This window comes from Natator depressus, chromosome 1 (genome assembly GCF_965152275.1).
Source record: "Natator depressus isolate rNatDep1 chromosome 1, rNatDep2.hap1, whole genome shotgun sequence".
NCBI classification, from domain to species: domain Eukaryota; kingdom Metazoa; phylum Chordata; order Testudines; family Cheloniidae; genus Natator; species Natator depressus.
In genome coordinates, this window is record NC_134234.1 from 184,666,687 (window position 1) to 184,693,395 (window position 26,709).

The 26,709-nt window shown below is 40.7% G+C and overlaps 1 protein-coding gene across 6 annotated transcripts in view; it reads left to right on the forward strand.

Moving 5' to 3' along the window:
- Window positions 1-26,709, forward strand: part of DCAF6 (DDB1 and CUL4 associated factor 6) — a 159,469-nt gene that overhangs the window by 125,088 nt on the left and 7,672 nt on the right. For 4 of the 6 annotated variants that reach the window (XM_074972256.1, XM_074972268.1, XM_074972278.1 and 1 more), the window contains 2 exons: window positions 10,253-10,294; window positions 22,537-22,675. In XM_074972256.1, the coding sequence (XP_074828357.1) occupies window positions 10,253-10,294; window positions 22,537-22,675 (181 nt within the window). The remainder of the gene's footprint in view (window positions 1-10,252; window positions 10,295-22,536; window positions 22,676-26,709) is intronic. The other 2 variants (XM_074972258.1, XM_074972298.1) reach the window with 1 other exon arrangement.

Genomic DNA, 26,709 nt, shown 5'->3' on the forward strand with positions numbered 1-26,709 from the left:
ACTCACTATTGGTAGGCAGTGCTGCATTTTGCTGTAGTGTATGTTTAATATACTGTGCCTTTTCTCCATTGGTGGTTGATCAAATAATTTTGAATTTTCCTTTTTCTCTCTCATGAGAAGAGAACTTTCTTACCCTTTTTCTCTTGTTAACTTCTGAATACCAGTATGGACAGGACTAATAATGATTATGAGAGTTACTAGAAAATTATGGTTGCAAAAAAACCCCAAACCTTTTTTGACCATTGTTGCTAAGAAAGTTTCCTATATATCATATACTTGGATAATCCATAATCCATCATTGACATAATAACCCTCCCATTCACCAAAATATGCTGTTAACATCAATGCCTGGACTGTTCAAATACTATCATAATTTATTAAGCAAACTTTCAGCTATTGGACTCAAGGCAATATATTTTTAAAATTTTCATTCTCACTTTCAGTTGCACCTTAGGATATGGTACATCTCTCTTTTGGGACATACTTAACACTGTATTTGTATGGGATAGAGGTTATGTTTCTGTTAATTATGTACACTGGAAATGCAAATAGTTGAAACTTAGCTGTACTGTTGCTAAAGAAATTAACTTGGCATCAACGTTAATGTCCTCCTTAATTGTTTTCTGTTTCATATTGGCTCTTTGATGTATATTTAGGTCTCGGAGGGTGGATGCAATGAATGACTCATCCTATTTTCCCTGGGATTCATAAGTTCTGCAAAGTAGGAATTTTCCAAGGGACTGCATGGCTGAGGAGATTTTTAAAATATAGGACTTCTTCATGTCTATAAAAGCAGCAGAGAGTCCTGTGGCATCTTATAGACTAACAGACATATTGGAGCATGAGCTTTCGTGGGTGAATACCCACTTCGTCGGATGACATGCATCCGACGAAGTGGGTATTCACCCATGAAAGCTCATGCTCCAATACGTCAGTTAGTCTATAAGGTGCCACAGGACTCTGCCGCTTTTACAGATCCAGACTAACACGGCTGCACCTTTGAGGCTTGACTTTATGTCTGTGTCCCTAGATGACATCATAGCCCAGAACACTGAGCAGTGTATCAAAGCCCACCACTGTAATTGACATTTTTTGGGACTCTTACTGGAATGTTAGAGAGGAACAGGATTGAATGGACCATGGACCCTGAACTACCCTTTTGCCCCTCATGGTTTGGGTTGAGGTACATTGATGAGGCATTGTGGAAAAGTTTACCCGTCTGGAGTATGTCCACACTAGGGAAAAAATGTGATTTCACTACATTACTCCATTTTTACCTTGACCCGTTAACATGTGTGAGAACTACAAATGCCCTGCCCACCCTGGTGTTTTACCACAGTTGATTAACACATGGTTTTAAAAAAAAACCCTAAAACTTTTTTCTTAGTTATTTCAAAACCCAGGTGTTCATGCAGTCCCAGGTGACTAATGTTTTATAAATATCATAGATACATAAATCTCTGTGATTTCAGTATCCGGGGTTGTAAGTTGGGCACCTTTCACCAGGCATGAATTCACTTAACATTTGTAAAGCTTTAGACAACAAAACAAGTCACATTTCTGAGGCTGGAAAAAGGCTCTGGGAGTTTTCTTGCTCCTTTCTTTATCTTTATATCTGGCACATTGCTCTTTTTTAATCTTTTCCTCATCTTCTCTTTTACTGTAGCAGTTGCAGTGTATTGTCTTACCTCCATGTCAGAATGATGGGTGAGCAATAACTTCATTAAATGCTGCTTTTCCTCCAGAGGATGTTGTGGAGTCTGCACTATTCCTTGGTATCAGAGTAGCAGCCGTGTTAGTCTGTATTCGCAAAAAGAAGAGGAGTACTTGTGGCACCTTAGAGACTAACAAATTTATTTGAGCATAAGCTTTTGTGAGCTACAGCTCACTTCATCGGATGCATTCAGTGGAAAATACAGTGGGGAGATTTATATACACACAGAACATGAAACAATGGGTGTTACCATACACACTGTAAGGAGAGTGATCACTTAAGATGAGCTATTACCAGCAGGACGGGGGGAGGGGTGTGGGGGGAGAAAACCTTTTGTAGTGATGATCAAGGTGGGCCATTTCCAGCAGTTGACAAGAACGTCTGAGGAACAGTGGGGCGGGGGGGAAGTAAACATGGGGAAATAGTTTTACTATTTTTTCTTACAATTACAATACCCACCTGCTGAAGTGAAGAAACAGATTGACAGAGCCAGAAGAGTACCCAGAAGTCACCTACTACAGAACAGGCCCAACAAAGAAAATAACAGAACACCACTAGCCGTCACCTTCAGCCCCCAACTAAAACCCCTCCAATGCATCATCAAGGATCTACAACCTATCCTGAAGGACGACCCATCACTCTCACAGATCTTGGGAGACAGGCCAGTCCTTGCTTACAGACAGCCCCCCAACCTGAAGCAAATACTCAACAGCAACCACACACATCAGAACCACTAACCCAGGAACCTATCCTTGCAACAAAGCCCGTTGCCAACTGTGCCCACATATCTATTCAGGGGACACCATCATAGGGCCTAATCACATCAGCTACGCTATCAGAGGCTCGTTCACCTGCACATCCACCAATGTGATATATGCCATCATGTGCCAGCAATGCCCCTCTGCCATGTACATTGGTCAAACTGGACAGTCTCTACGTAAAAGAATAAATGGACACAAATCAGACGTCAAGAATTAGAACATTCAAAAACCAGTCGGAGAACACTTCAGTCTCTCTGGTCACTCAATTAGAGACCTAAAAGTGACAATTCTTCGACAAAAAAACTTCAAAAACAGACTCCAAGGAGAGACTGCTGAATTGGAATTAATTTGCAAACTGGATACAATTAACTTAGGCTTGAATAGAGACTGGGAGTGGATGCGTCATTACACAAAGTAAAACTATTTTCCCATGTCTCCCCCCCCCCCGCCCACATTGTTCCTCAGACGTTCTTGTCAACTGCTAGAAATGGCCCACCTTGATTATCAGTACAAAAGGTTCTTCCCCCCTCCCCCCCCCACTCTCCTGCTGGTAATAGCTCACCTTAAGTGATCACTCTCCTTACAGTGTGTATGGTAACACCCATTGTTTCATGTTCTCTATGTATATAAATCTCCCCGCTGTATTTTCCACTGAATGCATCCGATGAAGTGAGCTGTAGCTCACGAAAGCTTATGCTCAAATAAATTTGTTAGTCTCTAAGGTGCCACAAGTACTCCTTTTCTTATTCCTTGGTGGGCTCACTAGATACCTGTGTAATGCCCCAACAACTGTAGACATTCTATGAAAATCTCAGCAGGATTTGTCAATGTTTTTTACATGTTTTTGTTGGCTTTACAGCCTTCTAGTGAGGAAAGCTAAAAGTCTTACGATAGGTTAAGGGTAAATAATCAAGGATGGTGCTTTGTCATGTACCACCAGTATAGCCAGTTTCCAGCAATCTTCATTATTTTTTTCAGCAATTTCAAGTGTCCTAGCTAACGTGCAACACCAGTTAGGATTCATAGGCTTTAATTCAGCAAAGCATTAAGTCTCCTCAGTGAGACTTGAGCATGTGCTTAAACTGCAGTTTTTAGCAGGGTATAACTCCAACCAAGTTCTTGTCTCATGTCACAATTTTGATATTACAGTCTCAGCACTTTTTTAGTTGCTTATAACTTTGTCAAACTTTAGCAATTTGAGCTGAAATTTTCTATGCCGTATCTGTTTCAGGTTTTTTTTTTTTTTTTTTTTTTTTAATTTCGGCGAAAATGGTTCATTCATTTGAGAATGAGGCCAGGGAAAAATACATTCTGCCCATTTTAAAAAACAAAACAATCTGACATTTTGTTTGAAAAGTTTTGGATCAGGGACTTGAAATTTGGTAGGTGGTGGCCTGTGTGTCAGGATTGTGCATTTTGCTGAACCCATGAAAATCTGCCCAAATTTGGTCAAGTTATAAGCCTTTGAAAAATCATAGTTCTCACATGCTCAGGAGAGACTTCTTAAATTTTAGCAGCTAAATACCCCAGAGATTCCATATGCACTGGGTATATGCCAGCCTGGGGCTGAGCAGGACTTTGCCTGAAATTGCAGCTCTGGGTTGCTATAAACTGTGCTACATCCGGGTTCCTGAACTGAGAGCAGGAAGCCTGTCTGTCCTGTGCTCAGTGACTCCCTCTGGTGACAAACCAGCCTGATACAAATACAAAAGGGGAAAAAAAGCTAGACCTGTGGAGTCTTAAGGGAGGAGTAAGCTGGGGCAAAGACCCTGTAGGACGATCCTGGGACTGGAGACTGAAGGGAGGGGAGAGGAAGACTGGGATTGAGAACCAGTGGAGTGGGGGACAGGAAATGAAGGGAAAAGGGAGACAGATCTAACAAGGTTCAGGGGGTCAATTGGGACTGACTGGACAAAGACTGTGACAAGGAGCTGAAATGGGGGAGACACTGAGATTCAACAAGGAGCCCAGGGATGAAGACGGGGACTGGGTATGCGGGGGCAACTGAAGACCACGGTGGTGGTGGGGAAATAGATTGGATGAGAAGCCAGGAGGAAGGAACTGGGACTAGCAGAGCAAGGAGACTGGCGAGAAGGAGCTTCAGGGCTAGGGGGGGTAGGACTGGGATGAGAAGCTTTGAGGAATGGAGTCTGAGACTGGCTAGGTGAGGAGACTGGGATGAGGAGCCAGGGTGGGGAAGAGATGTAACTTGGGACCAAGGACATGTTGGGTAGGAGGAGGCAAAAGGAATCAAGCTGGGTGGGAATGTGTAGAAGAGTCTGTATCCACTACAGCATGCTTCCTTCCTGAGCCTAGAGTGGAACCCAAAATTTCCGAGTCTCACCATTCCTCTGCTGGCTCACATAGAGGATGACAACCTACTACTGCTACCAGTTGAACAAACCTCTGCCACTGTGATGGATATAAAGGTTTCCACCCTGCTGATAACCTATGTGGGTGTCAATATGATGCCACATGATGGAATAACTATTATTTCAGTTCCTTTAAAAAAACAAACAAACTAAGAATTACACAAACTGTTAAAAGAACATTACTAAGGTTACACTGAAAAGTTAGGAAATGCCAGATTTAAGGTTGCCTGTGCAACTTTAATTTGTCCACCTTATGTGTATGCATAATGTTAGTCTTTTGTTATATGACTACATACTATTTTTCCACAGGACCACTGCCTCACTCAGTGGAGTATTATGTGTAGCATTAGAATCTTAGTAGTTAGAGGCAAAGATTTTAAGTCAATTTCCTCAGGAAGGACAGCATATGGTGTGGTCTGCTGGTTTGAACACAAGGCTATGAATCAAAAGTCTACCAAATTCCAATCCCATCTCTGATATGGACTTCCTTTGTGACCTTGGGCCAGGAACCTAGCATCTTCCTTAAGTTCCCCTCTCATAATTTTTTTTTATCCCTATCGGGTGTTCTGTTCTTTATTTGATAAAGATTGCAGTAGTGCCGGGAGCGGATATTACACTTAATTTTACAGACTTCTCCCTTGTCTGTATCTGACTGCATCAGTGACGAATGTAAGCCCAAATTCTACTCTTAGTTACACCAGTGTAAATTTAGTATATGTTAACTGCACTGAAGTTGATACGGTTAAATATTTCATATGAAAATAAAAACCAAACTATAATGCTTGCCTTTTTCCATTGAATGGCTGTACAGCCCAATGTGGTTTAGGATTGCCTCCAGGCTTTTGATTAAAATTAGATTTAATGCCCCATTCACTTCAGTTTGTTCTTGTGTATATGTATAAGGAGCAGAGCTTTCCTACATAGCTGAATGGTGACAAGGTTAAATAATAAAATTCAAATTTTTTCCCTCTGGTTTCAGGATTTTAGAATACCTTTTGAACTATTGGTATATAAGTGGCAAGGGTTTGTGTGTGAGGGAAAACAATGATTTTTCCAGTTAAAGACCACACTGGCAGTCTTGGAAGCTGACTGTGAATCCTCTTCAGTACAACTTATTCAGACAAAACCTTTTTTGTAGTCAGTGAGAGTTTGTCTGAGTGAGTACTGAATTCAACTCCTTGTAATTTTAATGTACTGCCACATATGATCCTTGATTTACAAAATTGTTAGTACTATACCAGTGACTAAACCCTTTCCCTAATAACAAACCCACCATGCCCAACTCCTCTTTACTTCTGTCCCAGGGCCAACTGCCCCAATATCTGCAAATTACATGTATTCAGACTGTACATTCAAATGTGTGCATATTGTGGTACCAGGTCTTGAGAAGAGATGAGGTTCAGAGGGTATCTGCAGCTAGGAAGAGGAATCTGAAGTATATTACTTTGGGAAAAGAGTCAGATGAGAATGTTCATGACCTTGTCAATGGAGTGGGATTTGGGAGGATTTCCATAGATAAGAGAGTTTTAGGATTCTTAGATCTAAGATTTAAATATGTTCTCTAGGCTGCGTGTCTCAAGGTGTAATAGCTATCAGAGGCTTTCATGTATTCAGGACATCCCAGTACTTTAAAAAACAAAAAATTTTGGTCTTTGGTAATGACATTCTGCCTGATCAATGTGAAACATAAGTCTCTATTTAATACCTTAAAGAAGTCTTAGGCCAGTCTACACTACCACTTACTTCAATATAATTTACATCACTCAGGGGTGTGAATAAGCCACTCCCCAAGCGACAGGTCGTTGTAATTTACAAGCGCTGGTGTGAACAGCACTATGTCGGCAGGACATAGCTACCGTCTCTCGTGGAGGTGGATTTATTATGCCAACAGGAGAGCTCTCTTCCCTCGGCATAGAACATCTTCGCCAGATGCACTGCATTGGTGCAGCTGAGCCAATGTATGGCTTCTAGAGTAGACTAGTCCATAGATGCCAAAAGCATTATCATGTAGCTCTTTCATGTAAATATGACCAAGTCAGAGGTGATGCTTATTTGCACCTATCCTTCAAGACTCTTTAATGTTTTGTTCAATAGTATGGAAAGTTATACTAAATGTAGAACTACTTTTGTATATCTTGCATCAGGACTTTATTGGTACATCCACACAGCAGATGGGTTGGAATTCTCACTTGGGTAGCATACAAACACTAGCTCTGCTCGAGCTAGCACCTAAAAAATAGTGTGATCATGGCTGCTTGAGTTGGCTGCCCAAGTCCGTGCCGAAGGAGGCAGGCAGGATTGTACTCAGGCTGCTAGCCCGAGCCCCCATCTGTGCCACCGTGGTTACGCCGCTGTTTTTAGCATACCAGCTCAAGCAGAGCTAGCACTTGAAAATATGTGTCTACCTGAGCTGGGAATCTCACCTCCCAGCTCCTGTTCAGCGATACCCTTAAAGATAATTTACTTTACCATTATCTGAGGGGTAGCCATGTTAGTCTGTTATCCACAAAAACAACAAGGAGTCTGGTGGCACCTTAAAGACTAAGTCTTTAAGGTGCCACCGGACTCCTCATTGTTTTTACCATTATCTGTTTGGTCAAGTCAGCTTGATAAATTAGCATGCTTCACGGAGTGTTGTACTCCCTAAAATTCATTCCATTGTTGTTACCTATTTGATATTTAAAGTAACAGACCTTGATGGAGTATGGAAAACGACCACAAATCAGCTTGTTGAGAGTCCAGAGACAGAAAAGAAAAGGATGTGTTTACTTTCCCAGTTGGAAATTCTATTGCTGGACAGCCGTAATTCAATATATTTGGGCTGCAGAGAAACAGCCCCTCGTGACAAAGTACTGGTGCAGTACATTGCTCACCCTTTATTCTTTTCAATCTGATTTATGGTAAAGACATTTGGCTCCCTCAGGTGATTAGATTACATGCTATAGTAGGGGGTACCTCTGTAAATATAGAAAAATATAATCAGGTACCTTGACAAAGAGCCAAAATTCTCATTGACTTCCTGGGAATATCTGGTGTGTTTCCTCTAGGAAAAGAAGACACTAACTTTCAAAGAGGGGATGCTAAAATTCTGTTGACTATTGGAGACCTTTTCCAGAGTATAACATTACTGAACTTTGAACTGCTTAGAATAAAGTTTAATCTCTGGATTTCTATATGTATCTACAAGTTAAACACTTCCTAGACATTGGAGAAATACCAGAGTTGGCGAAGAATGATGTAGAAGAAAAATTCAGATAGCGACATAACCCAAATGAGCTCTTGTCTATAATGTACAATTTTTCTGTTGGGGAATGCTGGAAAGTGTATACCCCAAATTCTGTACTCTGGAGTCAAGATCTTACAGTTTCTCCTAAGGATAATCAGTGGCAGAAGCACTTGAATATCCCTTTGCAACCTGTTTGTAATCCTTAAAAAGCAAATATAGTACTTCATGCTTCATGAACTTTTTACTATTTTCCTTCAATTTTGAACAAAATGAATATAAATCTACACTTCAGATGTTCTAAATGTGATTCATTATGCATCATTCATATGTTTTTTAGGGATCTCCCATTATGTGCACTCATTTAGATGCCTAATCCAACTTTTAATGTGTTCCAAACTGGGAACTGGCTCTATTTAACCCTCTGTTATGTGTTCTGGGAATCTATCCACAGGACCAACTCTCTAGCGCTTGACTTAAGGAATACAGAACATAGTGTCTGCAAGCAAAAAGCTTATCCTAAATTTAACTGTACCAGTAAACTTATGCTGTAGATATGGAAACATGAAATCTGAACCTACTTTGTTATTCCTAAAACAACAGCACCAAAGAGAGCTTCTATAAAGTATGTAAAAACATCCTGGTCTTCAAGTCAATTAACCAGGATTTATCATCTAATGCACATAATTTAGATATGTTTGGAGTCTAAAGTAGCAGTCAATCTGTTGCCCAATATTAGTATGATTTAGTATTTAGACTTACAATGAAGATTAAATAGATGTTAAATAGAAAGCAATTAAATTCTGGGAAAAAAAATCCTATGTCAATTTGTCAAAAAGGTCAAACTAAAAAAAATATAGTAGACCTATAATTTAATATTTTCATTTTACTTACCTGACGTAGCATTCCTTACAGTGATTCCCATGTAACTATTCCTCTGTTTATCTTGAATGCAGTAGAAATATATCTTTTAAAAAGCTGTTTGTTGTTTGAACATAGAAAAAGTCCACAGCAGTGGTTTTAAAGTCCAAAACAAGTATTTTTACAAGTTTACATAATTGTGAAAACTGCCCAGACTCTCCAGAGTTGTTACGTTTTGGGCTGAGACCAGCCATGAGCCATTATCTCCCAGAACTGAAAATGGGAGACTTAGGATGGAATGGCCATCTCATTCTTTTCCTTTAGCATCTCTGCTGCTATAGTATAACATTACCTTAGGAAATGGTAAAGACTATATTGACTAAAAGAAGTGAAATGCTTGGCTCTTGAAATCTATTTTATAGTGGTTGGTCTACTTAACTAATATGACATTTTTAACACACCCGTGAACAATTATCTGATGGAATTTCCTAGGGTATATTTAAAGAATAAGGATGAAAATAAATTTCATATTGTGAAACTATTTGACTAGATGCTGCTGGAACATTGTCACTTACCCTACAAGGTCTGCAGAAGGGAGTTCTCTCCTGTGCTCCTTGGGGAGTCCATGGGGAGAAGAGTCCCTTTTGTTGCATGCCAAAGCAGCTAAATATCTTCTAAGTTAGATGTTCACAAACTTCTCAAAACGCAGCAAAGTTAGTCATGTATGTGCAGAAAGCATGGCTTTCCTTAGCTGTGAACTCTGTGGGCTTAGTGAGAAAATACTGTGCAAAGTGTTCTGCAAGTGCACACAATTGAATTATGACCAGTCAAAAATCGTGTCAGATCGAAATCAGTTTTCACCTGAATAGTCCAAGGTACTTCCCAGTGAGGGCTATTTCCATATTCTAACGGCCGAATTGGTTCGATTCAAAGTTTCTGATAAAAGGTCACCTCTGAGCAGAGACTAAGCCTGGAAAATCAGTCCAATTAGTGGAAAATTTGAAGTCATAAGGGACTCAAAATAGAGAATTTGCAATGGAAATGTTTATGCAACTTGCTGCCACACCTGCTACAATTCAATTGATGAGTAATTACTGTATTTTATAAAACCTGTATTTACAAAAACGTATTGTGTACTAATAAAAATATGCAAAAACTGGGGGGAGGATTGATTGAAATTAAAATGTTTTTCATGTATTAACCCATATGGAAGAAGTAGAATCTTTGAAATAATCGGAACACATTCTGTAATAGACTCTAATCTTTAAAAACTCAGTACACGGGATTTGTGAATGACTTTAATTATTGTTCCCTTCACTAGATTTAATATCAGAGGAACAGCAATAGGTGATAGAATAATGAGGTAATTCAGTATCTTCCTCCCTCTCCCCCTTTTTCTTCCTTCTGTATGATGGATTTACCAGGTCCTCGTTTTCCACATCTAACCAGTTTTTCTGTTAGCTGTTACCACTTTTAAATTTGCCAAACTTTGGATGCTGGAAATTGTAGAGCAGATTGCTTGATGAGTTATATTTAACTGCATGCATTGCATGGAAACAGAGTGAGAAGAAATTGCTGTGTACAAATTTAACATCACATTAATCTCTTTAGTGTATGCCATAGAAATAATCATAATGTAAAAAGTGTTTACTCATGTAGAACAAACACTTTTTTTTTTAAACTTCATTAGCTTTGGCACTTGTATTTTGCATGTGCCACCATTGATTTGGCTTGTTTTGTATTGGAGAACACTTGGTTCTGGAGCAAGATTAATTAGCACTGTTTAGGAATACATTATTCAAAGGCCTGTTTTAATTTTTGGATGGATCAATTTATGGAATTGAGCATAATTTTTATAGCCAGGGTTGATAGTGCAAATTTAGGAAGAGAGACGCTGGTTTTGGGGGATATTTCTCCACCTCATAAAGTTAAAAAATGTAAAAGCACTTGAGATGGAATACTCTTGTCTCTCTCAGTGCAATACCCCAGTGTGTTAATTGTAGGAAGACTTAAGGTTTTTGACAACTAAGTTTGGCAGTAGGCCTTCAGGGAGAGAAGCAATTGTGTGAGTTAGTGCCAAATATAATAGATGGAGATTAAGTTAACAAATGGAAGGAATTAATTTAAAATGACACAATATTTTTATAGTTTCATGAATGACCAGTTGCAGGATACACATCTGAAGGGGTTAATTTATATGACTACCCTAGAAAGGGTATCTGCATTTCTTATATTAAGGTCCCTGCATACAGTCACACACAATGTGTAAGTGGGTCCAAAAATATGAATATCTAAAGGAAAATAGTGTGTCCTTGTCTTTCCATTGCCTTTATATTTCAGTTTTAGCTACTACTCTCGTGCAGTTGGCTAAAGGTCTGTATTCAAGGGCTTTTGTAATCTGTGGAAAGATGGATCCACATTCCATGGTAAAAGCCACTGTTCTTGGAGTTCTATAGCACCCCAGTGTTACAGACTGCAAGTTCTGTGTCATCTTGAGGTAAATGTATAGAATTAAATATGAAAATGAATAATGCAATCAGTGTGGAATTTTTATAGTATCTAATTAGTTGATTGATATATTGTCTTCCTAAAATTTCATCTTAATTGTCCTGTAGATTTTAATATTGCCACAACTGGCGAGTTTTTTGCAATTGAGTAGGAGATAGTTGAGAAATTGGGCACCTGGGGAGGCAAGGGAAATGAGTATCTTGGGATTGAGAGATAACCACATCATGTTTCTGCTGAAATGATCAACAGTGAAATAGTCAATGTTGGGATTTAAGGCAAGTCTGCACTGTAAAATTAAGTTGACTTAAGTTACGTCGATGTACAGCAGGGGTGGGCCAACTACGGCCCAGGGGAGCAGGGTCTGGGGAGCAGGGTCTGGGGCTTGCCCCGCTCCGTGCGGCTCCTGGAAGCAGCAGCATGTCCCCACTCCAGCTCCTAAGCGTAGGGGCAGCCAGGAGGATCCACATGCTGTCCCTGCCCCAAGCTCCACCCCCTCAGCTCCCATTGGCCGGGAGCCGCAGCCAATGGGAGCTACAGGGGCAGGGCCTGCGGACAGGGCAGTGCTTAGAGCTGCATGGCTGCGCTCCACAAAGGAGCCGGAGTGGGGACATGCTGCTGCTTCTGGGAGCTGCTTGAGGTAAGCACTGCCTGGAGCCTGCATCCCTGACCACCTCCTGTGCCCTGATCCCCTGCCCCAGCCCTAATCCCCCTCCGAACCCCTCGGTCCCATCCCGGAGCACCCTCCTGCACCCCCAACCCCACCCCAGAGCCCACACCCCGCAGCCAGAGCCCTCGCCCCAACCCCCAATTTCATGAGCATTCATGGCCCGCCATACAATTTCCATATCCAGATGTGGCCCTCGGGCCAAAAAGTTTGCCCAGTCCTGATGTATAGTCACTGCAGTAATGAAGTCAGTTTTGCACGTCCACACTATGCTCCTATTGGTGGTGCGCCATATGTGTCCTCACCAGGAGCACTTGCACCAATTTAACTGTCAGTGTGGGGCACTGACAGCTGGAGCCCTGCCGCCCGGGGCTAACAGCAGGAACAGTCTGATGTAAGCAACACAGTGTCTTCACGGACACTGCGTTGACCTAACTACATCAACTTAAGTGTTATGCCTCTTCTGGAGGTGGAGTTATTAAGTCAGTGTTGTTGGTGACTTACATTAGCGGGACTGACATTTTAGTGTGGACGCTTACAGAGTTAGGTCGATGTAAGCTGCCTTAGATCGATCTAACTCTGTAGCATAGACCAGCCCTTAATGTGTTGTTAGGATTCAAAGTTAACATGATTGGGGCAGTTCACACATCAGAGCTGTCTTAACAAATAGGAATGTGTCATTGCATTGGAAAGTTCATAATTGGAAGGTATTCTTCACATAGAGGCTCTTTTACAAACTATTTGAAACCTAGAAAACATTTTTTTTTAAATCAAAACTTAGATTTCAGGGCAAAATTCTGAAGCAAATTCCACAGCTGCAAAATAATGAAATTCATGGAGTCTGCTTGCACCCATGAAAACAGGGCTTTACTTGTCCAAGGACTGGGATGGCAGTGCAATTATGCTGCAGCTTGGGAAGGTAGGAGAGTGTTATGGGAAGGGAGAGAAGGGTTTAATTCAAAAGAGGAGAGGAAGAGGAGGCAGGTACACTTCTTAGCAAGGAAAAAGAGAACAGAATATTTTGGTGCTCAGTTTAGATTCTCTCAGGATAAATAAAGCTCACCGGGTAAGAGTTGAGAATTTCATTGGCATTGTAGGAAAGAGCTCTGTAAAGTGTACCTCCTTTTACAATATTAATGAAGTAACTATGTCAGTGGAATCAATGTATGTCAGATACAGCAGCAGCTTTTCTGTGCATAATCTGTAGATTCAAGAGGCTTTTAAATTGAGTATGTTTTTGAGGGGACCAGTTATAATCTGTTTTCCTTCCTTTAAAGCATGTCCAGTAATCATTTCTGCATCCTTTAATAATAAATTTAGCTGTTTTGAGATTTATGCCTTTCTAGATAACCAAAAGTCCTCAATAATATGAATCCGAAGTGACAGCTGAACTCAGATCTGTGACCAAAAAAACTTCTAAGGAGCAGTATGTAAAATATTACACTGGACCAAATGTACTGGGTACCCAATTATGCAAAATTCATTGTAGGAACATAAACACAGAATTTTCTGGATGGAAATCTTAGTAGATTTTAGATGAAGACTCATTTCCCCACCTCCCCCGTAAGTGTAAAAAAAAAAGTGAAGAATGTTCTATGGATTTAGGTTTCACTTTTTCTTCCTCCACAGTTTTTTGGGGGTTTTTTTTAGTGGCTGTAGAATTTCTTCTGAGGCAGCCGTTAGACTTGGCTGTAGATAAACTGTATCATCCTCTTGTTCAGTTTTTTTCTTCAGATTTACATTTAATGGAAAAATCCTAATGCTTTTATACTACAGTGATAAATACCTTGATAGGTCATTCATTCTTGGGCCTAATTAGAATAGTTAAACCCATATTTTGGGGTTTGAAAGGACAGCATAATACAATCGCTTTTGATAATATTTTCAACTGGAGGGTGGTGCAGAATGAGTGCTTTCAAGTGCATACACGTGATGAGGTTTGGGCACACAAGTTTTTGCGATTTATACAATGTTTTTATGTATATTGGTTGGGGATACAAAAAAAAAAGCTGTGTTCAATTATTGTGCTTCAGTATAAAGTCCAGGGTAATAATACTTGGAACTTGATTAGCATCTTCCATTCAAGGATCTTAAAACACCTAATAAAAGAAACCACATAATGTCCCTGTGAAATAGATTAGTATCACTACCCTTCAGATGCAGCAACTTAGTCACAGCAAAACAGTGGCAGAGATAATAGGAATCAGGTTTCCTGACTGTCCACGCTTATTTGAACCACTAAAACCTTTCTTCCTTATCGTCATAAACATTCAATTTTGAAATTGCACCTTTTTTATGTGCAAGTACTCCAAGCTTTGAGTCTTTCACATAACCATACTCCATGAGTTGGTTGATGTGCAGTCAATTCCTTTTGATGATTTTGGCTGGTGTGTGATGTAATTAAAAGTGCATGATTTGCTAAAGCCTTAAAATCAGGCTGCATCTTCTGTTGTCTTAATCCATTATTACACTGGGAGATAACCAGTTCGTGGCCATGTGTCTTATTTGTTGATATTTTCAGTTACATAATGGACATTTTTGTTTCACCTAGATAGCATTTTACCTATAATATTATTCACTTGCTTTCTAGACATACAGATTCCGTTTGTGACTGGCGCTACTTCCGGGAAAGGTGTGATGGCCACTCCATTCAAACCATTCTTTTCAGTAGCAGTTCAATCTCGAAAAACTACTTTTTGGGCTTAAATTTCTGCTTCCAGATCTTAGCCTAAAAGTGAATTGTATGGGAACTTTGTAGAAAGTCTAAGCTGTTTTTGAATAACATAACTTGGAAAAAAATTCCTTTTATGACCATTTGTTTTCAAGATTCAAATTTGGCTCTGCTGGAGTCAGTCTAGGAAAAAAGTGCTGTCCCTATCCAAGACTACTTGGATACTTCTGCTAAAATAATCAGAATTGAAATGTATGACAACGATACTTACCTTTGAAATCTGATGAAAATTTAACACGCCATTGAGATGACTGAGGCACTACACGTCTTCTTGGGTCCTGTCCCGTATACGCAACACAAACCTACTTTATTATGGGATGATATATCAAGGTAGCACTCAACATGAATAGAACATTGGTTTTGATTTTGTAATGTAGTTGAGACCAAAGAGCATCCCTGAATTATCCTAAAATAATGGCTTTAGCATGGTATGGGGACATAGTCAAAACATAGTTCAGTCTCTCTCTGTGTACAGGACCAAATCATTGTGTAACTGCATTCTGCAGCATAACTTTCTGTATTGTGAACAAAACCTTTTAAAGGTATTGTTGTTACCTGCAGTTTCAGTAAGACAGCATTACTTAAGGTTACTTTCAGATTTCTTCACAATCATAATGGCTAGAAATTTACTTCTAAAATACAAATAAATAATTTATATTTGGCAACAACTGATGAGGTCACCAGAAAAGCGCTGTAACAGAGTATGTATCACAGATTACTTCCTGACTTCTCAGTAGGGTTGCCAGTTTTGATTGGACGTCTTGCTGGAGATTTCTTCACATAATCTTTAAAAATGAATCTTTAGTTCCTGGAGACTCCAGGACAGTTCTGGAGGGTTGGCAGCAACCCTACTTCTCATGTTCGGTGAAGTGTGTGCAATTTTTTAAAAAACAATTGTTCAAGCTCAGCAAAGATCAAAATTTGGAACATTAAAAAAATTGCACAGCATCTTACTTTCTCTGCTGGCTTTGTGTATATGTGAGCCTACATCAAATTTTCAGATTGCTATCTAACATTTATATTTTTATATCATAACTGTTACCATTGTATCTGAAATTAAAAATGAACAAAAGCCCAGAACAAACATATGCTGCTCTTTTTGTACTTCCAGGACAGAGTTGTGTAACTTTTAAATTAAAACAAAACAATCTGTGCACAGAGCAGCAATTCTGGGGGAGACTTTATCAAAAAGGTGTGTTCTCCCCATGCATCTGAAGCATCATTAGGCTAGGGCCCAGTCTGGTCTTGTCTGGCAAGGAGTTCTGTAACCAGGGTCTCACCATCAAGAATACTTTGTTCCCAAAGCCTGATAGCCAGAACCTCCCTGCAAAGTGGAGTTGTATTAGCCTTACTCTCCAGATGGCCCCATTTCAGAGAGAGCTAAATTACAGTCGATTAGTGCCTTTTCACTTAGAACCAGGACTTAACTTCAGAGGTGAATCTAAATTGGTGTTTGGAAAGCATAAGTGTGATTGATAATATGTGTATCACAGTGGCTAGGTCCTCATCTGAGAGGCGTGAGTGGAAGCATCCTGGGTGTGCCAAGGTGCAAAGGTGATTCTTGTATCTGTGGCAATCTGTGTGACCAAGAGTAGTAGTAAGACTAGCAAGATCCCCAAGACTTTTTTAGTTGTACTCAGCAAGTTTTTATTCCTTTGAAGGACTAGACTATCTTACTTGGGGTAACCCAGATTTAGCACTTTATCTGCAATGATAACCTTTTAACTAATCAGCTGATCCCCCACTCAGTGGTTTAAAAAAAAAATTAAGCTAATGGTATAAGACCAGAGATGTACAAGCACCTCCTGGAACTGATAGAAGTCCCAGTAAGTGGCAGTTGAAAGGATAGCAGTACACACTTGAAAACAAAAGGCCCTAATGTGTTGCATAGATCTCTTTTCTTTCCAAAGCTAAACTGCTTTTTTGCCTGGTTGGTACTAGAATGGGAGGCAACCTGGTGTTCTGTATGTGCCACCTGGAACTGGGGTACCCCTGAGCCCTCTGACCCACCAGCCTGGGCTCCCTGTCACACTGTCCTGCTGTGACAAGCTGCAAAGCCCTCCAGCCTGCACTTTCACTAGCATTCACACAGGTAGGGACACACCCAGATGCAGTTACATGCAGGCTCTGTATCCACAGCTTCCCAGCCTACAACCCCAGGGCAGTACCGTCCTGCCCTGGTCAAATCTGGGTCAGTATATAGGTTTAATACCTGGTCCGCCTCTCCCTCAATGTGAAGAGAACATTGCACATTTGTGGTAATCAAGCAGAGATTTTCCCCATCCACTCCAGTCAAAGCTCACTGGTTTGGATTAAAACATAAAATACATTTATTAACTACAAAAGATAGATTTTAAGTAGGGCTGTCGATTAATCACAGTTAACTCACGCAATTAACTCAACAAAATTAATCGCAATTAACAATTTATTGTGATTAATCATAGTTTTTATCGCACTGTTAATAGAATACCAACTGAAATTTATTAAATATTTTGGATGTTTTCTACATTTTCAAATATATTTATTTCAATTACAATACAGAATACAAAGTGTACAGTACTCACTTTATATTATTTTTATTACAAATATTTGCACTGTAAAAATGATAAAAAGAACTAGTATTTTTCAATTCACCTTATACAAGTACCATAGTGCAATCTCTTTATTGTGAAAGCATAACTTACAAATGTAGATTTTTTTGTTACATAACTGCACTCAAAAATAAAACAATGTAAAACTTTAGAGCCTACAAGTCCACTCAGTCCTACTTCTTGTTCAGCCAAACAAGTTTGTTTACATTTACAGGAGATAATGCTGCCCGCTTCTTGTGTACAATGTCATCAGTGAGAACAGGGGTTTGCATAGCACTTTTGTAGCCGGCATTGCAAGGTATTTATGTGCCAAATATGCTAAACATTCATATGCCCCTTCATGCTTTGGCCACCATTCCAGAGGACATGCTTCCATGCTGATGATGCTCATTAAAACAAAATGTGTTAATTAAATTTGTGGCTGAACTCCTGGGAGGAGAATTGTATTTCTCCTGCTCTGTTTTTTAGCCGCATTCTGCCATATATTTCATGTTACAGCAGTCTTGGATGATGACCCAGCATGTTGTTTGTTTTAAGAACACTTTCACTGCAGATTTGACAAAACTCAAAGAAGGTACCAATGTGAGATTTCTAAAGATAGCTACAGCACTTGACTCAAGATTTAAGAATCTGAAGTGCCTTCCAAAATCTGAGAGACGGGGTGTGGAGCATGCTTTCAGAAGTCTTAAAAGAGCAAAACTCTGGTGCGGAAACTACAGAACTCAAGCCACCAAAGAAGAAAATCAACCTTCTGCTGGTGGCATCTGACTCATGATGATGAAAATGAACATGCATTGGTCTGCACTGCTTTGGATCGTTATCGAGCAGAACCCATCATCAGCATGGAAGCATGTCCTCTGGAATGGTGGACGAAGCATGAAGGGACATATGAATATTTAGCGCATCTAGCACATAAATATCTTGCAACACTGGCTACAACAGTGCCACACGAACGTCTGTTCTCACTTTCAGGTGATATTGTAAACAAGAAGCAGGCAGCATTATCTCCTGCAAATGTAAAAAAAACTTTTGTCTGAATGATTGCCTGAACAAGAAGTAGGACTGAGTGGACTAGTACATAAAGTTTTGCAGTCTTTTATTTTTGAATGCAGTTATTTTTTGTACATAATTCTACATTTGTAAGTTCAACTTTCATGATAAAGAGATTACATTACAGTACTTGTATTAAGTGAATTGAGAAATACTATTTCTTGTCTTTTTACAGTGCAAATATTTATAATAAAAATAAATATAAAGTGAGCACTGTACACTTTGTATTCTGTGTTGTAAGTGAAATCAATATATTTGAAAATGTGGAAAACATCCAAAACTATCTATATAAATAGTATTCTGTTATTGTTTAACAGTGTGATTAATCATGATTAGTTTTTTTTAATCGCTTGACAGCACTAATTTTAAGTGATTATAAGGGATAGCAAACAGATTAAAGCAGATTACCTAGCATATAAACAATATACAAACTAAGCTTAATGTACTAGATAGAGTGAGAATCTGCTATTCATATCCAATCTAACTGATGGTACTGGCAGACTTGTAGATTCTTAAGGCAGAAGCTGCATTAGCTTTACAGCTTGGGTTCTTCAGATCTTCATACACAGGCTAGAAATCCCTTTAGCCTTGGTCCAGCACTTCCCCCAGTTCAGTCTTTGTTCCTAAGGTGTTTGCAGGAGTCTTCTTGTGTGGGGAGTGAAGAACCACAGATGATGTCACTCCCTACCTTATATAGCTTTAGCATATGGCAGGAACCCTTTGTTTCAAAACTTGGTTCCCAGACGGGTTTGTGGAAAAATAGACATCCCAAGATGGAGTCCAGAATCATGTGGCCTGGTCACATGTCCTTGTAGAGTCATAGCAGATATTACTTATAGGATGTCTGGAGTATTCTCAGGAAGGCTTACTAGGTGGGAGATAAGCTTTTATTAAGGCCCAATTTTTTCACTAATGGCTCATTGCCCTGAATAGGCCCTTCCCAACCAGCTATCTAGACTGAAAGCATCTTGTCTAGTGGGCGTCACCCAGGTGTAACTGCATTTGAAGTACAGATAAATAGTATTTATAATTTCAGATACAAAAATGATACATGTATACAAATAGGATAATCATGTTCAGCAAATCATAACTTTTCCAATGATATCTCACATGACTCATCTTGTACAAAATGCATCATAATTATGTCATAATCATATTATAATATTATTACTATGATGACTATGGGTTTCAGTGTCACATGATGCTTTTTGTTCATTTCTCTGTGTTCGCAAAGCTGATCTTTTCAAATGTGTATCTGTTGTGACGGGGCAAGGCCAGATGGCTATAGAAAAGTAGTGGGACATAGATATATTAGCTCCAGGCTAAACAAGTCCCTGGTACCAGGATAAGTGAAATGGCAGCTGCTCCAGGTCAATTAAGACACCTGGGGCCAATTAAGATCCTTCCAGAAAGCAGGGAAGACAGCTAGGTTGATTGGGACACCTGAAGCCAATCAGGGGCTACCTGAAACTAGCTAAAGCCTCCCAGTCAGTCAGGTGGGTGTGCATGTCAGGAGCTGTGGGAGGAAGTTGCGCTGTTGGAGAGGCAGAGTAGTACACACCATATCAGGCACAAGGAAGGAGGCCCTGAGGTAAGGGTGAAGTGGAGCTTGAGGAAGTGAGGGCTGCTGTGGGGGAATAGCCCAGGGAATTGTACATGTAATGTTTCTAAAAGGTCAGCTACCATAGCTGATACTATTAGGGTCCCTGGGTTGGAGCCCGGAGTAGAGGGTGCACCCGAGTTCCCCCTCCCCCGATCTTTGCCCCCTGATTAATCACTGGGACATAACAGAGACTATGCAAGGAAGGATAACTTCTCCTCACCTCCCTCGCTGGCTTATGATGAAAATGGCTCAGTAGGCTGTGACCCTTGTCTCTAGAGAAAGAAGGGTTACGTGCAGGGTCACAGTGAGCCTCTGAGGCTAGTGAAATCCGCCAGGAAATGCGGGACCCATGGAGGCAAGGACAGAGCTTTGTCATGCTGTACACAAATCACATGTGTGTATATTTGTATTGACATATAGCTGGAGCACATAGCTCTAGTTATGGTTCCAGAAATATAAGTGTGGAATGCATAATTCTCCATAGTTTCCCTTTCTGTATAGAAGATGACAAATGAGCAGAATGTTGTTTATCTCTTGGGAGTAATCCAAAAATTCAGTAAATGTAAGAGTAGTGTTATATATCTACAAATACTTGAAGGGTGTAAACACTAAAGAGCGGATAGAATTATTTAGTGTGGTACACGGCGAGACGGGGGCACATAATAAGTAATGGGATACAACTATAAAAGGGAAGACTTAGCTTGGCTTCCAGGGAAAATCACCCAATAGCAAAATTTATTGTACTCCAGAAAAGTCTCCCCCAAAAAATTGGTGGAAGCCCCCATCTCCTGGGACTTTTAAAACTACAGTAGACAAATCACTAGGAAATGTATCATCAGGAATAGTCCATTGTTAGATGGACTGGGTGACCCCATCAATTCTTTCCTCTCTAACGTCTATCAAATGTGGTTAAAATTTTTCTTCATTTTTTTTAACAATAAAAGACCAATCTAACTGGTGAGCTTTTTTTCTTTGGGGGGAGGGAGACGACGACGATGATGACGACACTTTTTATAGTAGATTAAATTTTCTCTTATGCCCACTTAGCGTTACTTTCAGCTTTAGGATCCAGTGCTTCCTCCAGCAACATTTTCTCTCCATCTTTCTTCTATGGCAAGACTGAGAAGGAAATCTATAGACTGAACTGGGAGCGGAGATGACAAATTGGGAAGGGCAGGAGGAGCTGACTCTGGTTATGAAGTATGGAAGTAGCTCTAGAGGTGGGAGAGACAGCTACTTCCTTCTGCAACAGACGCATGTTATAGAACAGTCTGAAGAGGTAGTGACTAAAATATGACACTTCATCATTTCTGGCCTACTGGAAGTTACTAGTCTGGTGGTGGCGGTTTCCTTCCCTATGGTTCTGTTGCCTATCAAGAATTCCTGCCCTGGCAATTTCATCCATTACATTCCACCAGCAATCAGCACCTCCACCCACTTCCTACTGTAACTGCTGTTCCACTTCAACCATCATACTCTAGTTCCACTCAGGGCATTGAGCAGGATGGCAGCAGCCATATGGAGGAGAAAGTGAGTGCTGTGAGCAAATCTCGGAGGTAAAAGTGTGACCATAGCTGGAGCTGAGGGGAAGCTGCAAAGGTGCAGCCAGGGGACAGGAAGATGAACCAGATGGAAGAACTCAAACAACCAGAATTTCTATAGCATCACCAAAGCTGTAGCTTCCTGGAGTCCAGCAGCCACAAACTAGGGTGTTTAACCTAGCTGCTTTCTCCTGTCACTTCAGGAAGCCTTTTTGTGTGGGTCTGCTGCTGCATTAGGGGCAGCTTCCCACCACAATTGTTTTTTTTTCTAGCCTTCAGAACTAGCTCTTCTCCGTTTCCCAATCAGTACTATTAAACATTTCTTATTGCTCATTCTCATCATAGCAAAAACATTGACAAGAAACTGTCAAAGGATCTTCACCCTAAAGTAGGAAAAATGAGAAATGAAGGTCTATTAAAATGTAATAAAGGTGAAAGAAAACAATTAAAGGTTAAACTAGGTCTTTAATAATAGCTAACCTTTATATTAACCATTTTTTTAATATATATATTCACCCTTTAACACGTTTGGTAGCACAGGGGATGGGAGAAGTTCTACAGGATTTTGAAAATATTCTATTGCAAAGTAAAGTTACACGTGAATTTTGCCTGCCTCTAGAGTTTGTATGTTTTAAAGAGAATGAAGAAAATAACATGACCCTTGACATTTCACTGTGTTGCATGTTCTTCCTGTTCTAAACCAATATGGAAAAGCTCACAATCTGTAACTTCAGATAATTGTAATAGTGTTGGTATCTGTGCCAAATTTGGGGGGAGAGGTTGAGTTTAAGTAGGCTGATTAAGCTATTTGGTAGTGCTTTGTAGTTGCCCTAGTACACTGTTTCGAAAAGATCTGTCTATGCAGACTATGTCTCTGTATGATGGTCTTTCAGTGGTGGTCTCTTTGTAATTCCTAGACGATCTGCTGTTGCTCGCATTCAGGAACTCTTCAGAAGAAGAAAAGAAAGGAAAGAGATGGAAGAATTGGAAACCCTGAATATTAGACGACCTTTAATAAAGATGGTGTATAAGGGACATCGGAACTCCAGGACAATGGTACAGAAATACTGCTTTAAGAACTGCAGAGTTGATATTTTAGGCTGAAATAATTTAGTTGTTACATTGATATGCTTGCTAAAAAGGGATTGTGTAATACATTTAAGATATTTTTAATTGTACATTAGATCTGTAACCACAAAATTTGGCATTTTAGAGAAGTTATCATGTACATTTCTCTTGAGACACTCCATAATGTGCTTGTAGTCTAAGCCTGCATGACAATGAGTCAGGTTTCCTAGGTTGTTCTTCGAGTGATTGCTCATGTCCGTTCCGCTGTAGGTGTGTGCATGCCCTGTACACAATTGTCAACATGTTCTTTTCACTCAGCAGTACCTGGTGTGGTGGCTCAAGCAATCTCTGCTGTTGCATGTCATTGCATTCAGGTTTAAGAAGGCGGAGCCACCTCTGACCCCGTTCAGTTCCTTCTCCCCACCAGTGACTGTTGTTGAAGCACTTTGAGTCTTGCTTGTAGCAAGTTCTTCCTTCACTCCTTGTATATAGCCTGTTTTTTTCTTAGAAGTTAGTAGTAAGTTAAGTGTAGTATAGATAAATGTTAGTATTAATTTTCAGTTTTTAGGTCTTTTTTGACCAAATTCCGGTATAGGAGCCATGCCTTGCTCTCTGGGGTTTAAGTCCTGTTAGCCATGAGGCAAGGCAATTATAAGCACCCCAGCTGCTTATAATACTTGGGCAAGTCCCACATTAGTGACAGGTATCACATCTGTAAGGGATTTAAGCCCCAGTCTGAGGATAGAGTATCCAGGCTCAAACATCTCCATATGGAGGCAGCACTTCATCCACCATCAGAGCTGCCATGTTCGGAATGGGCTCGGAGTACTGCAGCTTTGGTATGGCGTGCCCCACCAGAGATGTCTATGGCATCTTGCTCTCTATCATCAGTACCAAAGTGGGGAGAGAAGCTCACCAAAGGCTCGGTATCCTGTTCGGCTAGATCGTTGGTACTGAAGTCAGCTGGAGGCCATGGCTCTGGGAGTGGGTCTGAGGATCTCTAGAGAAGTCCTCATCTAAGAAGAGTGGATCATCGACTCTGGAACCTGTGCCAAGTCTGTCGAGGCCAACCCCTGAAGTATCCATCGAAAGACACCAAGGAAAGGAATCAGTACCAATGACACCAGAGGCATATGCGGCCACAAGAGAACTGCTTAATCTCTCAGTACCAGAGTCCCTGGTGGTGGTGGTGGTACGGAAAGGCTTCCAACCGGTACAAGTGCCTGTGTTTCCTACTTTGCCTCTTTAGGAGCATGTAGTACCATTACTTTCTACAGCCTCAGAAGCTGGTGCAATCGAGAGGTAAGCCAGCGATAATATACCTGGTACTGTCATCCCTAGCCTCTGGCTACTTATCTCTGGTTCCAAACGGCTCTGCTCCCCTATTATCAGAGGACTCAGGGTCATATTCCTCTGATTTGGAGGTGCAGTTTTTTGTGTCCCAATCTAGGTATGGTGTATATCCTCTGTCAGAGACTTGAGGGCCATGGATCTTGCATCAGTCTCAGCAGTGGCCTCCTCTAAGGGGGCAATGGCCTGGTCAAAGTTGCATCCCAGAGCCATGTCAGTGGTCTTTTTGGACACCATGGGGTGTCGTCCTCCTGCTAGTACTTTCTCTCACCCATATCAGTCAGTTTCCGTGAAGGTGCACCAAGAGCATCAACAGGCAACGTTCTCAGAGCCTGGTACTGTGATTGAGCAGCTAGAAGTCACTCGGGCAGCTCCCCAACTGCAAGACACGGAGCAGGTGTTACCTCAGCATCCTTGTGCATCCTCTTCCTCATCACCAGAGCCAGTAAGTGACTCACCACCACCAGAGTATTACAGGGCTCACCAAGATCTACTGAGAAGGGTGGCTTCTGTTCTGGATCTTCAAGCAGAAAAGGTCCATGAAAAATCTCAAACACTGTTGAATATTCTGGCTTCAGTGGCACCTTCCAGAGTGGCTCTGCTGATTAAGTCAGTCATTATGGAGCCAGTTAAGGAACTCTAGCAGTCCCCCTTTTCCTTCCCTCCCACAGCACATCTGGCAGCTGTCTCTGCTTTTCACCCCTCGGTAGATAATGGATTTCTTTTTTCCAACCCCTTCACCATCAGGTTTCTAAAGGGCTTGGACGGATTATTCCCACAGGTACAAGATTCTGTTCCCCCATCGGGTCTGAATATGTCACCTACTACAGGACAGGCCCAACAAAGAAAATAACAGAACGCCACTAGCCATCACCTTCAGCCCTCAACTAAAACCTCTCCAACGCATCATCAGGGATCTACAACCTATCCTGAAGGATGACCCATCACTCTCTCACAGATCCTGGGAGACAGGCCAGTCCTCGCTTACAGACAGCCCCCCAACCTGAAGCAAATACTCACCAGCAACCACATACCACACAACAAAACCACTAACGCAGGAACCTATCCTTGCAACAAAGCCCGTTGCCAACTGTGTCCACATATCTATTCAGGGGACACCATCACAGGGCCTAATCACATCAGCCACACTATCAGAGGCTCGTTCACCTGCACATCTACCAATGTGATATATGCCATCATGTGCCAGCAGTGCCCCTCTGCCATGTACATTGGTCAAACTCTGGACAGTCTCTACATAAAAGAATAAATGGACACAAATCAGACATCAAGAATTAGAACATTCAAAAACCAGTCGGAGAACACTTCAGTCTCTTTGGTCACTCGATTAGAGACTTAAAAGTTGCAATTCTTCAACAAAAAAACTTCAAAAACAGACTCCAACGAGAGACTGCTGAATTGGAATTAATTTGCAAACTGGATACAATTAACTTAGGCTTAAATAGAGACTGGGAGTGGATGGGTCATTACACAAAGTAAAACTATTTCCCCATGTTTATTCCCCACTCATCCCCCCGCCCCCCCACTGTTCCTCAGACGTTCTTGTCAACTGCTGGAAATGGCCCACCTTGATTATCACTACAAAAGCTTTTTCCCCCCAGCTCTCCTGCTGGTAATAGCTCACCTTAAGTGATCACTCTCGTTACAGTGTGTATGGTAACACCCATTGTTTCATGTTCTCTATGTATATAAATCTCCCCACTGTATTTTCCACTGAATGCATCCGATGAAGTGAGCTGTAGCTCACGAAAGCTTATGTTCAAATAAATGTGTTAGTCTCTAAGGTGCCACAAGTACTCCTTTTCTTTTTGCGAATACAGACTAATACGGCTGCTACTCTAAAAACTGTGTAACCTTGTGTAACTTTACTTGAAATGTTCCCAATTAATATTATGTTATAGATAAGGGTGCAATAAAACCCAATTTAGTTTTCAGGTTTAAGCCTATAGGTCAGTTACAGAAAATGTATTTAGTAGACGACCAGTAGGCAACACTTTTGAATGATATAACCAAACTTTATTCAAAAGAAAAAAGTAATTAGTTAAGCAAACAGGCATACAGTTACCACTTACACAGTACTACAATTATACTTACACCTGAAATTTAGCAAGGCTACTCAGCTATTACAGTGAGAGTCCTTCTAAGCCCCTGTCATCCTGGACTTGATCATTCTTAGTTGCTTTGAGGGGATGGGATGGTGCATGCACAATCTAGTGAACACTAGGAGTTGAGAGGGAATGGCACATGCTCAGTAAAAACAGAATCTTCTGAGATTTTAGCTGCTAAAATCTAAGCAGTCTTTACTAAGCATGTGTGAACTTTAGTTTTTCAAGGCCAAATTTGGGGGTATTTCATGGGGACAGCAAAAAGTATATCCCCAATACAAGGGCCACTCCTTGCGTAATTTCAAACCCTGTTCCAGAGCAAGTCCTTAACTTGCAGCTTCCACCAGATAAGGACAAAAATGGAGAATACTGCCAGGCTTTTTGATGTACAGTTTAAGTTTTAGTGTGAGCATTTTTGTGAATTAGTGAACAGATCCCCACCAAGATGTAAACTACAACTTAATCCAAAAATGTATCAAGCAGAAAACAGACCGGTGACATTAGAGGATCTGATGCTTGTGGTCAAACAGTTACGAAATGATAAAGCAC